Here is a 20,089-nt window from a genome sequence, read left to right as displayed (position 1 = left end):
ATACACTTCACTGAACAGTTGTAGCAGTAGTGCAATTATACACTTCACTGAACAGTTGTAGAATTAGTGCATTCTTACACTGCACAGAACAGTTGTAGCAGTAGTTCATTCATACACTACACGGAACAGTTGTAGCAGTAGTTCATTCATAAACTACACAGAACAGTTGTAGCAGTAGTACATCCATACACTACACATACCAGTTGTAGTGGTAGTGCCTTCATACACTACACAGAATAGTAGCGGTAGTGCATTCATACATTTCACAGAACTGTTGTAGCGGTAGTGCATTCATACACAACACACAACAGTTGTAGCAGTAGTGCAATTTTACACTTCACTGAACAGTTGTAGCAGTAGTGCAATTTTACACTTCACTGAACAGTTGTAGCAGTAGTTCATTCATAAACTACACAGCACAGTTGTAGCAGTAGTACATCCATACACTACACATACCAGTTGTAGTGGTAGTGCCTTCATACAATAAACAGAAAAGTTGTAGCGGTAATTCATATACTGCACAGAACAGTTGAAACAGTAACGAATTCATACACTACCCAGAACAGTTGTAGCGGTAGTGAATTCATACATTTTACAGAACAGTTGAAGTGGTAGCGCATTCATACATTTCACAGAATAGTTGGAGTTGTAGTGCATTCATACATTCCACAGAACAGTTGTAGTGGTATTGCATGTTGTAACAGTAGTGCATTCATACACTTCACAGAACAGTTATAGCTGTAATGCATTCATACACTACACAGAATAGTAGCGGTAGTGCATTCATACATTTCACAGAACTGTTGTAGCGGTAGTGCATTCATACATTTCACAGAACTGTTGTAGCGGTAGTGCATTCATACACAACACACAACAGTTGTAGCAGTAGTGCATTCATACACGGCACAGAACAGTTGTATCAGTAGTGCATTCATACACTACACATAACAGTTGTAGCGGTAGTACATTCATACAGTATTGCATTCATACACTACACAGGATAGTAGTGGTAGTGCATTCATACACTCCACATAACAGTTGTAGCGGTAGTACATTCATACAGTATTGCATTCATACACTACACAGACTAGTTGTAGCAGTGGTGCATTCATACACTTCACTGAACAGTTGTAGCAGTAGTTCATTCATACACTACACATAACAGTTGTAGACGTAGTACATTCATATACGACACAGAACAGTTGTAGCGATAGTGCATTCATACTGTACACAGAACAGTTGTAGCGGAAGTGCATTCATATACTACACAGGATAGTTGGGGTAGTTCATTCATAAATTACACAGAACAGCGACACAGAACAGTTGTAGCGATAGTGCATTCATACTGTACACAGAACAATTGTAGCGGTATTGCATTCATACACTACACAGGATAGTAGTGGTAGTGAATTCATACACTTCACAGAACAGGTGTAGCAGTAGTGCATTCATACTCTACACATAACAGTTGTAGAGGTAATACATTCATACACGACACATAACAGTTGTAGTGGTAGTGCCTTCATACACTACACAGAATAGTAGCGGTAGTGCATTCATACACAACACACAACAGTTGTAGCAGTAGTGCAATTATACACTTCACTTAACAGTTGTAGAATTAGTGCATTCTTACACTGCACAGAACAGTTGTAGAAGTAGTTCATTCATACACTACACATAACATACACTACACATACCAGTTGTAGTAGTAGTGCCTTCATACACTACACAGAATAGTAGAGGTAGTGCATTCTTACACTACACGGAACAGTTGTAGTGGTATTGCATTCATACACTACAGAACAGTTGTAGCGGTAGTGAATTCATACATTTTACAGAACAGTTGAAGTGGTAGCGCATTCATACATTTCACAGAACTGTTGTAGCGGTAGTGCATTCATATACTACACAGGATAGTTGGGGTAGTTCATTCATAAATTACACAGAACAGTTGTAGCGTTAGTGCATTCATACTGTACACAGAACAGTTGTAGCGGTAGAACAGTCATTCATTACCCTGAACAGTTGTAGCGGTAGAACAGTCATTCATTACCCTGAACAGTTGTAGCGGTAGAACAGGTAGTACATTCATACACGACACATAACAGTTTTAGCGGTAGTACATTCATACAGTATTGCATTCATACACTACACAGGATAGTAGTGGTAGTGAATTCATACACTTCACAGAACAGTTGTAGCAGTAGCGCATTCATACACTACACAGAATAGTAGCGGTAGTGCATTCATACACTTCACAGAACAGTTGTAGCGGAAGTGCATTCATACACTACACAGACTAGTTGTAGCAGTAGTGCATTCATACTCTACACATAACAGTTGTAGAGGTAGTACATTCATACACGACACATAACAGTTGTAGCGGTAGTACATTCATACACTTCACAGAACAGTTATAGCTGTAATGCATTCATACACTACACAGACTAGTTGTATCAGCAGTGCATTTATACACTACACATAACAGTTGTAGACGTAGTACATTCATATACGACACAGAACAGTTGTAGCGGTAGTGCATTCATACACTACACATAACAGTTGTAGAGGTAGTACATTCATACACTTCACAGAACAGTTGTAGTGGTAGTGCCTTCATACACTAAACAGAATAGTTGTAGCGGTAATTCATACACTGCACAGAACAGTTGAAACAGTAACGAATTCATACACAACACAGAACAGTTGTCGCGGTAGTGCATTCATACATTTCACAGAACAGTTGTAGCGGTAGTGCATTCATACACTACACAGGATATTTGTGGTAGTGCATTCATAAATTACACAGAACAGTTGTAGCGGTAGTCATTCATACTTTTCACAGAACAGTTGTAGTGGTATTGCATTCATACACTACACAGGATAGTAATGGTAGTCATTCATACATTTCACAGAACAGTTGTAGTGGTATTGCATTCATACACTACACAGGATATTAATGGTAGTGCATTCATAAATTACACAGAACAGTTGTAGCGGTAGTGCATTCATACTGTACACAGAACAGTTGTAGCGGTATTGCATTCATACACTATACGGAACAGTTGTAGTGGTATTGCATTCATACATTTCACAGAACAGTTGAAGTGGTAGTGCATTCATACTGTACACAGAACAGTTGTAGCGGTATTGCATTCATACACTATACGGAACAGTTGTAGCGGTATTGCATTCATACATTTCACAGAACAGTTGAAGTTGTGGTGCATTCATACATTTCACAGAACAGTTGAAGTGGTAGTGCATTCATACATTTCACAGAACAGTTGTAGCGGTAGTGCATTCATACATTTCACAGGGCAGTTGAATTGGTATTGCATTCATACATTTCACAGAACAGTTGAAGTGGTAGTGCATTCATACTGTACACAGAACAGTTGTAGCGGTATTGCATTCATACACTATACGGAACAGTTGTAGCGGTATTGCATTCATACATTTCACAGAACAGTTGGAGTTGTAGTGTATTCATACATTTCACAGGGCAGTTGAAGTGGAATTGCATTCATACATTACACGGAACAGTTGTAGTGGTATTGCATTCATACACTACACATGATAGTAGTGGTAGGACATTCATACACTTCACAGAACAGTTGCAGCGGAAGTGCATTCATACACTACACATGATAGTAGTGGTAGTGCATTCATACACTCCACAGAACAGTTGTAGCGGTAGAACAGTCATTCACTACACTGAACAGTTGTAGCGGTAGTGCATTCATACACAACACAGAACAGTTGTAGCAGTAGTGCATTTATACACTACACTGAACAGTTGTAGCAGTAGTGCATTCATACACTCCACAGAACAATTGTAGTGGTAGTGCATTCATACACAACACACAACAGTTGTAGCAGTAGTGCATTCATAAACTAAACTGAACGGTTGTAGCGGTAGTGCATTCATACACTAAACTGAACAGTTGTAGCGGTAGGACATTTATACACTTCACAGAACAGTTGTAGCGGTAGTGCATTCATACACAACACAGAACAGTTGTAGCAGTAGTGCATTTATACACTACACTGAACAGTTGTAGCAGTAGTGCATTCATACACTCCGCAGAACAATTGTAGTGGTAGTGCATTCATACACAACAAACAACAGTTGTAGCAGTAGTGCATTCATAAACTAAACTGAACGGTTGTAGCGGTAGTGCATTCATACACTACACAGAACAGTTGTAGCGGTAGTGCATCCATACACAACACAGAACAGTTGTAGCAGTAGTACATTCATACACGGCACAGAACAGTTGTAGCAGTAGTGCAGTCATACACTACACATAACAGTTGTAGAGGTAGTACATTCATACACGACAAAGAACAGTTGTAGCGGTAGTGCGTTCATACACTTCACAGAACAGTTGTAGTGGTTATGCATTCATACACTGCACAGACTAGTTGTAACAGTAGTACATTCATACACGACAAAGAACAGTTGTATCAGCAGTGCATTCATATACTACACAGAACAGTTGTAGCGGTAGTGCATTCATACACGACACAGAACAGTTGTATCAGCAGTGCATTCATACACGACACAGAACAGTTGTAGCGGTAGTGCATTCATACACTTCACAGAACAGGTGTAGCAGTAGTGCATTCATACACGACACAGAACAGTTGTAGCGGTAGTGCATTCATACACGACACAGAACAGGTGTAGCAGTAGTACATTCATACACGACATAGAACAGTTGTAGCAGTAGTGCATTCATACACTTCACAGAACAGGTGTAGCAGTAGTGCATTCATACACGACACAGAACAGGTGTAGCGGTAGTACATTCATACACGACACAGAACAGTTGTAGCGGTAGTGCATTCTTTCACTTCACAGAACAGTTGTAGTGGTAGTACATTCATAGACTTCATTGCAAAGTTGTAGCGGTAGTACATCCATACACTTCATTGAAAAGTTGTAGCAGTAGTGCATTCATACACTACACAGAACAGTTGTAGCAGTAGTACATCCATACACTTCATTGAAAAGTTGTAGCAGTAGTGCATTCATACACTACACAGAACAGAGCATTATCATCGCATTATAAATATAGTTACGCACTTAAATAAATTGACACACGGCCAGTATATGCAATCGAAAAACACAACAAAGCTCTAAAAGCGCTAAATAAGGTTAACGCTAAAATCGGTACGGTTATAATAACCACAAAAACAACAAAAGATCTACTTAATTATAAATACCCCAAACCCCCGCCATTATAATGAAACGTTTCCTGTTCCGCCGTGTCACTCTTCAAGATTGGCTCATTCTCTCAGAAAAACTCACCGTGTACAAACAGAAACAATAATAAAAAATAAAACCTTTTTATACATTTCAATTTATTTGTTCTGGGCTTTAAGCCAAGAAAACCGCTTCGTTTAACCTGATTATGACCGGAATACAAATGACATTAAAATGTTCCAATCATATCTGTTGTCTTAATTTCATTATCAAAACCATGTTTTTTTTCTTACATGAAACAAAAAAAGTAATGGAAACTATGGGAAAGGCATAAAAATGTTAAATTAACACATGTTTTTTTTTAGGGTTTAAGGTTTTCGCAGATGTCACCCGGTATTAAGGCTGTCAAAGGATGACACTCTACTTTCCCGTCCTTCTTGCAGGTACATTTGTTCTGTTGATCAAATGAGTTGATCTCCTCGCCAGCCATGTAGGCTTTTTGGTCGTAAGCACAAACCTCCCCTATAAAAAAATGGATATTGTTAATGTCTAGGTCACAATACAAAAAACACATACTGTAAAGCGGGATATTTCCGCGCGGATGCTTCTTTCGCGATTTACAAGGGACAATAACTTGACCGCGAAAATATGATACGATGAATTATATAAAGGACACGCGTAAAAAAGAGGCGACATAAGAAGCGTCATGACCGTCATATCGTCATGATAAAGAAAGTGTGTCATGGTTATGAGAACAATACACCATGTTTAAAAAATATATATTACACATCTACACATTTCTGATGATTTGTTTATCAAAATACGCTTACTTTTTGTTGTTCGATATGCAATAATAAAGCAAATTAATTTGACTATTTGACACTTTGTATGCCGAGTGTCCCGTCTCTGTGCAAAACAATAGCGCGATAATTTAGTACCTTTAACATGTTTAAATCGCTAAATTATAATTCGTGAAAATAAAATGTTCTAATTTTGGGTCTAAATTAAATAGAAGAAATAAGCCCGTGTAAATAACCCGTTAAACTGTGGAACACATGAAAGTCGGAGATATCAGAGTCAGACTACCAACATTTTGTTTCCATTCAGGGCTCATCATGTGAAGCTGACAGTGCAAAATAAAAAGGTTTTTTTTATCTGGTTTTGTGATCTTCCCCAAAGTCTATCTCTTCCAGCTATCGTTCATGAGGACGACATTTTAGTTTGTCCGTGCTTGGTAAAATGTCGGCGCTTCCTTAAATACGACAGACGGAAAAAATTGTCACTGGGGAAGATCTCAAAATAATAAAGAAAAGAAAAAAGCACTGTCAGCTTTAAGTCCAGAAATGAAAAGTCAAAAGTTTAAAGTGTTCTGAAACAGGTGAAGAATTCATCAAAGGATCATAAGAAACCTTTGTAATGTTTAAAACTTACAATCTTCGACTGAAATAGGATAATGTTTGACGTGATATTTTAAATTGTTGGCCACGTATAATAATCACAAAAAGTACGACAAAAGGAAACATGTTTTTGAAAAATATGTACGTTTTTGAAAAGGAGCTCTGTAACTTCGACATAAAGTTATCATTGTTTTGTTTATAATAATAATAACAATAATTCGAGGTTCTTATATAAACGCTTTATCACAACCTAGGTCGTAGGTCTTCTCAAAGCGGTTCACAAATTAGTATCCGTTGTTATTGGGCCTTTGCAACCAGCCAATATCTTACTCAACGCCCTGGGGAGCACACAAACGGTGCTGCCATTTTAGCGCTTACACCTAGCATTCAACAATTCTAGAACTGCCCAACCTCGTACTCATTTACAGGTGAGTAGATTCGAACAAGCGGAGTGAAGTATCTTGCTCATAGATACAACACAGTGCCGTGCCGTGCCGTGACTCGAACTCGCAACCCTTCAGTCACGAGCCCGGCGTAACTACCACTAGACTACCGCGTTTAGTAATAAATGAATGTGAAGCATGTAATGTTTTATTGATATTGCCTGTTCTGGTTTCTTGATTATACATTTTTTTTAAATATTTATAAGAACCACACTTACCTGGGCAGAGAAGGCATCGTCCATCTGCTGACATTATTGTGTTACACTCTTTAATTTCGGGACACAGATTATCAAAGAACCTACAGTCGCTGCAATTCGGAAGTGTCGTAGGCAGGCAAATGGCAACCACTGATGTCACCTCAGGCACGGGGACGCAAAAACGAACGCAGTCTTTGCTTCGTTCTTGAGTCACTGGAATTAGCACAAAATAGAAATTTAAACTCTTGTAACGATAGAATCCTACATATCTCCAATACAATACGCAAATATGTGTCGGGTCAGACACTTCTGTATCTGACAACCCCATAGAACGACATTATTGTATATGTACTTTTATACATAAAAAGAAGAGGGGGATATTCAAATTGATGTTTTATATTGAAACAAAAACTAATAGGATATATCTGTTTCATATTAAGTACTATTTCATATTAGTATGTATCAGGGAAAACCAAGGTTTGGATTCGGGTAAGTGGATTTGAATAAGTACTTGCCCGCAGGTGAAATGTATTGATCCTAAATCATCACAAGCATACATGAACCGGTACATTACATGGAATAAGGACTTTACAACAATATGGTGTTTTAAAAGAAACAGTGATATTTGCATGTTCATTGTTTATTTGGCGAGTGATAAAACAGTATATTGTGAATAAAGTATAATTAAAAAGTTTTGCACTAGTTCCTCAGGCAACTACACGCACATTTTCAGTTGCCCGCAGACTAAATATTCGGGGCCCTGACCAGACCGTGGATTTTTCCTCTATGACGTCAAATCTAACTTGATTTCAAATTGACTTACAATGGATACCACTGTTAATTGTGCATGCCATTCATTAGACGGAGAAAAAAAACGAGTAAAAGTAAATAAAATGAAATTATTGATACAAAAAGCAAAGTATGGAAATCAAAAGACCACCTTGATGCTAATTTTTAAAAATCGCTTAGATGGAAACAATTTAAATCTTGCAAATTATTTATTTAAACATTACGCATTTTGTTTATCGTTACACAATTCAACGTATCTTATATGCATACAAAATTAATAACAAATTTGGAAAACTTCTTTTAAAAAAATAAATCAGTTTGTCTACATAAGAAGCAGAGAACAGTAGAAATGGCTTAATCCTAAAAATAAAGGGCATGTCTCGGATAAACATTGATGGCGGATTCATCCTGCACAACACACCTACATTTATATATATCTATAAATTACTTTTTGGACAGTTTTTTTTTAGAAGATTGATTTTTTTTCAAAAAATGATTTCCCCAGATTTGGGACTTGTGAAAACCATGGTTACCACATCAAAAAACGCCAAAAAAAGCAAAAAAACTTGATTTGTGACTCAAAATTTGACCCACGCAAGTAGTATTTTTTTTCTTTAAACCTGTCTTACTTTAAATATCACCTGCACGGTAACAGAAACAACTGGATTTTTCACAATATTTACACATGTGCTGAGTACAAAAATAGATTATATGAAAAGCTAGCTTTTGTTGTGTAGACACAGATTTATATATGGAGAAAAATGGAGTCTCAAGCCAAATTCGATTTTTCTTTTCTTTAAATGAGAAGGCCACATAGTCCAATTCATCATGTATCTGCCAATTTTAGAGCTGATTTTTTTTTTAAAGTTTTGATACATGTAATATTACAGAGGTTATTCATTGAACAAAAATATCACTCATGGCCACCGCACGCTACTGTACACTGCTACAATATACATCACTTTCTTTTTTCCCAAAATTTAATCAAAACCTTTTAAATGTCTGGAAAATGACACAATGAACAAAAAGATGTATCCGTTTCCTTTCTCACATTAAAAGTGACCGAGTAATATGAATTCTCCTGACAGGTGAATTTTTACCATTTCTGCTCTCAAACTACCAACAAAGGGAGGTAGTCTGAACAATTAAAAATATCACCCATGGCCACCGTACGCTATTGTACACTGTAATGGTCTCGTGTTCTGAGTAAAAGTTAGATATCAAATATATTTTACCATTTCATGAAAAAGAAATCCAACCGATACATTTCATTGATTAGAATATATTACATATAGCACACACGCAGGAGTACGCACATAGGTAGATGTTAGCCATGTGGCATAGAACTAGTAGTTAGCGCCTTATAAGGCAGCTCCTGCGAATTCCTCAAAAATTATATTGATTAATGAATATGCTAATTGTATTAATTGTATATCTACTTACTGTAAAGCGCTTAAGCGTGGCTTATTTTAGCAAGATAGGGCGCTATATTAAATGCTGTATATTACTGTCATTATTATTATTATACAAAAACTAAATCTGCATATTCATCTACATGTATTACACTGATTCATCATCTCTGACCTATTAAAATTAGTTAAATAAATTATATTTAAAGGTTCAATATCTGCTGACAATTTTATCACGAAAATCATTATAAAAAGTATTAATTGAAACATCAAACAATGTACGTGAATACACTTGCAATTAATCACTCTGTTTCGCCCCTCCGTTTCTAATTTTATGAACATCGTGACGGCAGCTTGTGTCTAACATAATGAATACAGTTTATTTGACACTAAAATATGCGATTTAGAACACTTTTCATATTTCAGTGCTATTTTATTAGCATACCAAGCAAATGAAATATTTACGTTTTCCCCGCGATTCTGTAGCATATGTCTGAAGTAATAGATTAGTCCTAATAATATAGGTATTACAATGATATCGTAATTTCTAAGGAAGCTACACCTTATGCGGAATATGATTCATAAAGTTGTTTGGGGAAAGCTTAAACTCAAACCAGGTTTTCAGTTTAACAGGAATGCCATCACGTTACTTTTTAATGTAAAAAAATATATTTTGAAATCAAGGACATTCTATTTCTTCGTCAGCCACTTTCCCAATCCTTTACTTCAAACTTAACCAACAGGAACGGATTACTACTGAGCTGGACGTTAAGCGTGATAGCTTGAACTTTCCCTTTCTTGATAGCAACGTCCCTGCTCCTCCTACAGAGTAAACATGACGCAGTTGATCCTTGCTCCGAATGTCATGATTTTCGTAAAAAATAGATGACGTTTGTAATTATTATTGGCAGGGGTTACGGTCGGAGTGTTGATCTCGATGTGATATTGTGTATTTGTTACTTATGCTTATAAGCAAGACTTATTATATTGACACTTACCCAGTTCGCACTCTTAGGACACAACTTACTTTGATTTAATCTATGTTTACACTGCATGTGTAGTCGATGAAGCAAAAGACGCTTACGCTTCCGGAAAACCTTATTTTATCATCCTGGTACTCTTACAATGTTCTGCATTTACATTTTCTTCCGTATATATTTTGTCCTTGTTTTATCAATTTTGAGTTCGAATTGTTGTTAAATTGACATTTGTTCTGAAAACTGCAAAGGAGTCGGACGTTAATGTCCCCATTTTATCGGAATACTTGAAATTAATAGGTTGTAGATTTTGAAGAATTTTTCTGATCTTTTGATTAATTTTACTATCATCTCCTCAAAACCGTTTTTGCCAAAAAAATACCATACTGTACCTCATACAACATTGAAGGAACACCAACGTCAGCTTATTACTAGAGTGTTGTTTTCAAAGAAGTGCGAATAGCGATACAGATATATGGTTGTTAACTCATTAAAAGCAACTTTTGTGAAAAACAATTCAAAGGTCAAATTGAAATATGCTTCGGGCAAAATAGTGGGAAAGATTGCGTTCCTGGTTAACAGTATACAGATTAATTTAGACTTTAAATTCTTCATCCGACTAACGGCATTCCTATGGAATTAAACTGTGCATATTCGTGTTTTTTTTACACTTTGCTATATATAGGATCTTACTTGAGTTTTCATTTCATATTAGATTTTATGAAACGAGTTTCTGGAGTTTATATTTTTGCGAGCCTTGGCGAACAAAAATTAAAACTTTGAGACGAGTTTCATTAAAGCTCATATGAAATGAAAACAAATTTAAGATACTTTTTATCACATAACTCAGCCATTTTGTTGCGCCATTCACCATTTATGACGTCATGTCATTGTCCATATTATGACGTCACAATCAATTTCTGACTGGCACAGCCAATGAAAAACGCTCCAGGGTATATTCCACTAGTGACATAAGTGTATGTAAAAATATCACACGGGCGAATTCACTGGATAACAGGCCGATTATGTGATAAATTAGCACATGTATATAAATATATAATAACCGCCACGTGTTGTTAATTTCTCAACAGACATGTGTGAGATTTGTGCAAGAGCGCAGCTCTTCTTGCGCCGAAGGCGCAAGAAGCGAAGCTCTGTTCCGGTAACATGTGTACGAACAATTGAAGTCATTGTAACGTCGAAATACTATGCTTCCAAAATCCTTCGCCACGGAAGTAGCTAGTATAGAGTTACCGCGGTCCTATTTTTACGATGCTGTTTAGCTTTGCTACACATTCTCAAAAATATTTCTTTATTTGATAAAAAATAATTTTGGTTATGTAAATTCATGACATTAAAAATTATAGAAACTGAAGCTTCTTTCAAATTTTCAGTCTTTTCTTCTCTCCACCCAAACCGGAAGTATATAGTAACTACCAAACCAAGACGGAAATCCGGATATGTTTTGGCTATTGTGATTCTCTTTTCACACGATTTAGAGGGATCAGGCAAAGTATATCATGTCGGAAAATAAAATTGGAATTTAATCACCAATATACTTAACTTTTATAATAACAGATAATAACAGTTACATTTGATAAACAATACATCTTCAAATATGAAGTCCCTCTACTGGGCCTCACTCTTTCCGCAATATTGCGCTGAGGCCATAGACGGGGCAATTAAATGCAACAGTACCAAATGCATTTGTGTTTTCTATTGAACTGCATTATTCAATCGAATGCTTTTCTTTACTTATTATTAATTTTACATTTATCGCTATAAAACGAATAAATAGATAATATTTTTAAAATGTTATTTAGAAAATAAATTGAAAAAAAGGCATTTAGACGCTTCTCTCGTTTCAGGCAATGCCTGTTTTCAAAATGAATGATTTTGCCCAGCAACAGATTCAAGTATATTATAAAAAAAAAACAATTACAGGTAAATTTTGTATGTATTAAAATGGGTAATGTTATAATTCAAAAATTATAGTATACTATCGAAACAAATGTACGAGCTGCGCTCTCTCCAGGCCATGCCTGAGTCATATTATGTGTTTTATTACCATGCTGTGATATTTGATCTTATGTTTTGTCGTAACAAGAGCGTAGCTCTCGGTCGCCGAAGCTCTTTAATGGTAAACACATGCGTGCGTAAACAGAGTTGCTTCCCCTTTCCTACACCTTGCCTTTATTTTTTGAAAAAATTAACAGGAAAATCTTGGAACTGATGGCTGTTGTATTTAACTCTTTGTCGGTGCTTCATGACTTTTTAATTTCAGTTTTTGCCACAGGCACAAAAAGTAAAAACGGGGATGTTTTCTGAAGATCCTATTTTGTCATCAATCAGGTTCTGTTAATATTTTTATCGGGAGATAATTTCAAAAAGAGCCGCATTAAACCAATAGGTCAACGTGTACATTTATTTTTCATCGTCTAAAATTGTATCCGCTTTTGATTTCCATTTGTTGAGAATATGAACGAAATAATTAACATTTTTGAAAGTCTGGTTATAGTCTTTACATAAGTTATGTATGCATCACCACTCAAAAAAGAAACAATGGATAATTCATTTATGTCGAAATCAACAATAATTGTCCAGACAACGAACCCGAGTTCAACGCCCTTTTTCAGCAACGTATTACTTTTTCACAACGCATGCCGATTTATAACTAGTAAGAGACAGAAACTGCTTAATTGTATTTGGCATTATTACCTGTCAAACCTCAGTGACAGTTACACAATTTTAAATTCAATCCGGTGTTTTAGGATGAAACAGGAATTATAAATATCGATATAACGACAATCTCAGTTCCATCAAAGTAATACGATGTTTTCTTTTTTTAATTTCATTTTTTTTAACTAACATCTCTATACATTTACTTTTATAGACTTATCGTCAAATATGTAATTTGCACTTTTTTTCTATAGCAATTACCAAACAGTTTTTTTCCCACCTTGTTTCAATTATTCTTTTTGTGACCTGACGGAAGCACGCAGATGATTTTATTTTTAATGTGGGAGGAAGCCAGAGTATCCGAAGAAAACCCCCGTGGTCGGGCAGGTATAGTCGGGATTGAATCCGGTCATCTTGGTGAAGACGAGCGCGCTATCCACTGCGCCACCGACCCATCATATACGTTACGCACAAGAACAGATATCTACTTTAGCTTTGAAAATGGCGTCATTGATGCAAAAATTATATTGTGAATACATTTTTTCCAATCATCAACGATACAAAAACCTTCATTCGGGAGACCGGGGCAAGTTCGGCCACCCCTGATATTTTTGTTTTTTAGCTAATATTTACAACTTTATAACGTCATAATTAAGCTGATTCTTATAGGGCCAAACTTACTCGAATGCCTGTCCGAACTTATCCCACTGCAGGGCTCGTTCGGTCATACGATCATCCGACAGGGGAAATTAGATAATGTTCAAAAACGGACGTGCTGCCATACCTCCCAGAACGGACTTAAATAAAAATGGGCCGAATTTGCCCCGATCTCCCCTATTGTTATGTCGGTCTTAATCTCATTAAACTTATGTTTTATTGTTATCCCTCGACTAGCCGACTTTAAATAAATGTTATCTTGTCTCATTCTGAAAGCAGTATTAAAACTATCTCATTCTAGATCAGTAAATATCAGAGATCAACAAAAGCTTCGCTCTTTTATGGCTTTGCCTTTTCATATTAATACCTCTTCAGAGCTAATGTTTCTGTTTCATATGTACAATGTGCGACTATAAATAAAATTTCGTGTACCTTGTATCCTGTACCCTACTTCTGATCGACTTGGTTTTTGTTTTATTTTAGGTTGGATCAAATGAAGAACTTGACTGATAGCATCGATCTAAATACCCTCCTGAACTTGAAATCAAGGACTGTACATTTTCTTCTACATCAGCAAGTTTCATCGATATTTTCTTACAACCTTATTCAATGTACCCACGTTCTCACTGTTAGGTCGGAACATGACTAGGATCTGATTGACATGGCTGATGCCATCGATGAGACCTAAGACGCTCCCTGAGCACCTGGTTTTATTCTACTGGTACGTTTTAATTAAGAGGGACTATGAACATCTTGCCGTCGATCATATTTTGCCCTAGTTTTTTTAGTTCGAATAACGCTTTTGTCGAGGTTTCGGTAAGTTCGTTTACGGGTCCTTCGCACTTCTTTTTACAGAGTTATGGACGTTTGTACATTTATTCTATGTACGTTTGTCCTGAGGGAAGAAGGATATAGATAGTACGAAATACTTTTGGCTGGTTTATAAGCATTTCTGTTATTAAATTTGAGTTTATAAATGTGGTATATTAATCAGGTAAAGAGTTATTAAGCAAATGCGTTGCGTTTGCAACGGGCTGGCAAGATCGACTGATACTGTATTACAGTAATATCATAGTTACACGTTTGTATTGTCTAAGTTTATAACTTTGGCTTGTGGGGGTTAAAATAGCTATACATTTAAATTGTTATATTTACATTTGCATGGCATTGTCACTATATAGGCTATTTGAAAGCTGTGTCGTTGATGGGATTTTAAATACCATGCACCACGAGACATTATTCTTAGCGAATTATTACAATATTATCCGATGTAAATAAACAAGACGGTTGCTGAACTATCGCTGGGCATTGTGAGACTAGACAGTGTAATTATAAATGTGCAAAAGAAAAAAAGGAAAAATACTTTTATAAGAACAAAAACAAGACCAAGGTCTGCAATATCGTACAAAATGCACATCGGTTGAAATAAGCAATGCCGGTAATGGAAACAATTTTAACACTCATGCAATTTATCATAAATTAAATATCGTCTTTTACACTGCACTGATCAACTGGGGTTCGTTACAAATGTCTGAAATACACATATGCTATAGACCTACTGACACATATGCTACATACCTACTGATATGAGTCACAGCACACATAAATATACACAAGGCATATGTGACAATGTGTATTTCAGACATTTTTAACGAACCCCTGCGCTCCGTCGTAAGATCACTCACTTCAAACGCTATCAGTTTCACGCGTCTCTCAGCCACGGTTTCCTCAGTTTATGACGACATGTCAAATAACGAGGCCGTTGTAGAATCTACCGACTGTAGTCAGATTCCCAAACAAGCAACAAATAAATTCACGCCTGGATTCTTCACAAATTCGAACTTTTCTCTCTGCTCATTTAACTTCCAAAAATAACTCCTCGTGGAGGGCATGGTCGGATTCACGGTGTTCACTGTATTTATCCATGCGCGAAATTTGTACTAGGTGCTATATTACAACTGCAAAATTTATGATGCCGTCAAATGTGACAAACTTGATTTAATTCCGTTTCCCGTTACATTTAGTCTGCAAACTCAAGCGTAAATCAAATAAAATCGAGAAGACAAAAAATCTAAGGTTAACATCACTTTCAAAAATAAGACCAATTCGGCGGCTATTTTGAAAATGCCATTTTTTGCGCTTCACGCAATGGAAACATTTCACCTTTTATATCCATTGGTTAATCACTAAAACTGTCGTTGCGTTGCCATTATTAATTGTAGTAAGTTAAATACGGATTTTTTTTACTTCTCAGAGGAGTATATTTTTTAAGATGAATGTTGCGGGCACGTATTATCTGGTTCCGTATTCGTCTTCAATATAGCGATACCGAGTTATTTGTCAGGTACTCAAAATTGTTTTTTTAGAAAACATCTTCTTTTTTTTTAATAATGATATCAATTATTTTTATATATTAGTGAGGACAATATTTTCTTTAAATTGCTAACACCTGTTGATATCCAATTGATACAATTATACTTTAGTCATAATAAGGGTCAGTATCTGCAAGTAAAGCTTATTCATGACATTGTTAAATACGCAGTAATCTGTACCAACCGGAAATGGTATAATAACATTTAATGTAGAATATCACTTTCTTGATGGAATTGCCATTGACACCCTTACTGCAAAACAACAGGAGCTTCGGGAGGAACTCCTATGAGAAGTTAAACATTTCCCGTATTTATTTATTTTTCTTATATTCATTTTTCGGAAAAAGGAGTAAACAGCATAGTAAATATCGCTCAAAAAAATATTTGTAAGTGTGTTCATTCTTTGTGATTTGACCGGTCAAAGATACCAATTTAACACAACATCTGCTTTTGGTAAAATAAATAAACGTTCTTTATAAAAATGAATTACAATACTTACCAACGAGACCCAATAAAGCACACAAAAATACACTGCCAGCAAGTATGGATCGATTCATTTTGATTGAGTAATTTACTGCCCTGAAACGAAAAAAAAAATCACCTACATTTTGATTATAAATTCAATAAACGTCTTTGCCAATCAAGATAATAATATATGGACTGCAAATAAACAAATACACAACTTTGGCCATTTCATCAGGATTTGTTTGACAAGACCAATCCCGATTCAACGCCAATTGGTAAAAGCTTGCCTTAATAATAATAATAATAATTCGAGGTTCCTCTATACCGCTTTATCACAACATAGTTCGTAGGTCGTTTCAAAGCAGTTCACAAATTATCATCCGTAGTTATAAGGCCTTTGCAACCAGCCAATATATTTTTGAACTCCCTGGGGAGCATACAGCCAGTGCTGACATAGAGGCGCTTATACCTAGCATTCAACAATTCTAGCTCTGCCCAACCACGTACTCATTTACAGCTGAGTAGACTGGAACAAGGGGAGTAAAGTATCTTTCTCAAAGATACAACACAGTGCCGTGCCGTGACGAGCCCGGCGTCCTACCACTGGACTACCATGCATTCTTAGTAGAGTTATTCATGTAACGTAAGTAACCAGTGAGAACATGCGTTCAACCTTCACGTATCAATGTCTGAGATTATAATACTTATGAATCATTAATATATTTGACCTCACGTCTAATGACGAAATTAGATAATCTGTATTTTCTCCGTAGTGAAAATCTTGCGACATTTTCTCCAAATTGAGTAACACGCGTGTTTAGTAATGATATGATGCAGTTTAATCGCATGATGTAAAATGTACCGGATAAATAAAAGTAATATTTACCAGGAAACAAATGCACATCAGATATGCAATGTAACATTATGTGTTTTACAACAAAAACAAAAATATATATTGGTCTGTGTGGAAGCGTACAAAGGATATTAGGTCTTTATAGTGAAGGAAACCAGAATCCCCCCTAGAAAACATTAGAGGTACACGTCACTTCATACATTTTCATCTCTAATGGAGGAACTGTAGCCCGAAAAGCATCAGCGAAATCAAAGAGTTCCGCTATCGAAATACACACATTTTGTGAATCCTTTGATTAGATCATTTTGCTTTTTTTCCGACATACAAAACTGTCAAATCACTAAGGTGATACATATCCGGGAATATGCACCAAATCACAGGCGATCAATTTGACCGTTACGCTGCCACGCGATTATTCCTATTTTGAATTAAGAGAGATTAAATAAAGGCAATAATCCGCAACAGTTTCCAAACTTATTTCGTCCGCTAAGAAGTCCGTACAGAGCCGTCAATTTTGTCTTATCAAAGTTGAAAAGAATATATAGTACCAAGAACGGGACTCTTTGATTGATAAATGGGTGGCAGGCGAAAGCGCTATCCACTGCACCACCCAACCATATATTAGCATGTTAAAATTATATTACTAAAGTTTATAACTTTTATGGGCGGATTGGTCGAGTGGTTTACACTCTGGCCTTCCAATCAGGCAGCCGGGGTTCGATCCCCGAAATCGCCGTACGCATGGAATATTCAGAGAAAGTGTTTCGTCTCCTGCCCACACAACTCCAACAACCCCCGTGGAGTTTAAAATGGTCTGGGGTTGGTGGTGCGGTATCCGTGCTGTAGTATTCAAGTAAGGTGGCACTATAAATGATACCGATGGAAGCACGGTCCCAATACAAACAGAACACGATACATATCCAGCACACACACAGGCATACACCCATAGTGAGATGTTAGCCAGGTGGCATAGGACTAGTAGTTAGCGCCTGATAAGGCAGCTCCTGCTAATTCTTCAATATTGTAATGATCAATATATATATATATGTTAATTGTATTGACTGTATACAGTTGTATATATATGTACTGTAAATCGCTTGAGAGTGGCTTATGTTAGCTAGATAGGGCTCTATATCAAATGTTGTATATTTATATTCATTTATTTATAACTTAATTATTCTGATATTGTTCCATCAATTGGTTTTTTTTATCTGAAATTGCATGACCAAATCTATTAAACCCTATCTTAAAATATGAGAAAAAGTGTAAAGTGTTACTATCATGAATTGAGGAAAGAAATGACGTCTTATATTCAAGAAGAATTACACAAATGTACTGGTACTGTATTATACTTGTTTATTTATTATATATTATATTAGTAATATATTAATATATCTCCTGTTGTTTACAGTAGAAAGATGTAAACTTGTTCTTATAATGCATGCATTTTATATTTCTGAACATAACCAATTGATAATGATGAAGAATATATATGAATCTGAGAAATACATACCTGCTCAATGAGAACTGCAAGATGCTGCCTTCTCAATGCCAAACAGAATACTGTAGAATACAATTATGTTTCTGCATTTAAATGACAATAATCAAAACAGGGACAACACATCAAATCATCGTGAAGTTGTCATAATGTGTCAGTTGTTTTGCAATCATGACATTAATGGCTTAAGTATCAGGCATCCTAAAATAATAAGTGTGTGGCCTGGAGCCATAAATAACCTCAATTAACTATGGTAAGACGACAAGTTCGTGTGCCTTAAATTAAAATCACGTTCGCTTTCTTCTTTTTCAAACTGATCGTTTTTTTACTATTGTCTAATTTCCCCTAGAAAAACGAAACATGAAAGGGCAGATGTAATATAACAACGCTTCGTTCACTTAAAATTCATATATGAAAACAATGTATGCCGTTTTTAGAATCGCATAAATTCATACTTCTTACTACACATCAGGATAATTTATAAATAAATTTACTGAAAACTGTACTTCCCTTTCGTCCATGTTATGCTGCCTTCCCGTCCAAACCCGTTAAAAGTATCAGACCTACAATTGCAGCTGTTACCGTTGCGTTGACACTATCGAATACATTCATTGCAGATTTTAGGTTGTGGTTTCGATTGTTGTTGCGGTTGTGGTTTGTTTGAGATTTTCGATGTTATTTTAGTTTCGTTTTTTATAAGTCATTAGTCAAAAGGGGAAATGCTCTAATTTAGGTTGAACTTTCTTTATGTTATTTACGATTTCTTAACTATCAGCCCTGAATGCAATTCCTCGGCACTTTGAAGGGGTGGTACGTCATCCTGTATAATCCAGAGGTTGCGCTATCCCTTGTGCCCTCTGCACCCTTGGCATGTGTCATGACATAAACGAAGGACCAGTGAGTGCTACCTTGTGAATGAGACAAGGAGACTAGTTTGGTGCTCATTGTACACCATACGAATCCCACGGTAGCGTAACAATAAAATTGACTGGCGTACTTTCGTTGAAGTCGGGTGTCGCTATTCGGTAATCTGCAAAGGAAAAATATCGGCCTAGTGGCTGGTTAGGTTTTTTGTCTACCTGACACCAATCAACACAGCTGGTCATGCGCCTACAGTTTGGCTTTGACAGGACTGGAC

General features: G+C 36.2%; 1 protein-coding gene across 1 annotated transcript; it reads right to left on the bottom strand.

Moving 5' to 3' along the window:
- Window positions 1-5,353: 5,353 nt before the first annotated feature.
- LOC110453484 lies at window positions 5,354-19,060 on the bottom strand. Its single transcript, XM_021502438.1, has 4 exons — window positions 18,967-19,060; window positions 16,635-16,714; window positions 7,274-7,465; window positions 5,354-5,737 (listed from the first exon to the last, which is right to left on the bottom strand). The coding sequence occupies exons 2-4, from the start codon at window positions 16,690-16,692 to the stop codon at window positions 5,577-5,579; spliced, it is 411 nt and encodes a 136-aa protein (XP_021358113.1). The 5' UTR covers window positions 16,693-16,714; window positions 18,967-19,060; the 3' UTR covers window positions 5,354-5,576.
- Between the last annotated feature and the right edge of the window lie 1,029 nt (window positions 19,061-20,089).

The sequence above is a fragment of the Mizuhopecten yessoensis genome, unplaced genomic scaffold (genome assembly GCF_002113885.1).
Source record: "Mizuhopecten yessoensis strain PY_sf001 unplaced genomic scaffold, ASM211388v2 scaffold7333, whole genome shotgun sequence".
NCBI lineage: Eukaryota > Metazoa > Mollusca > Bivalvia > Pectinida > Pectinidae > Mizuhopecten > Mizuhopecten yessoensis.
Note: the sequence above shows the minus strand (reverse complement) of the source record. Positions and strands in the feature narration are given on the sequence as shown.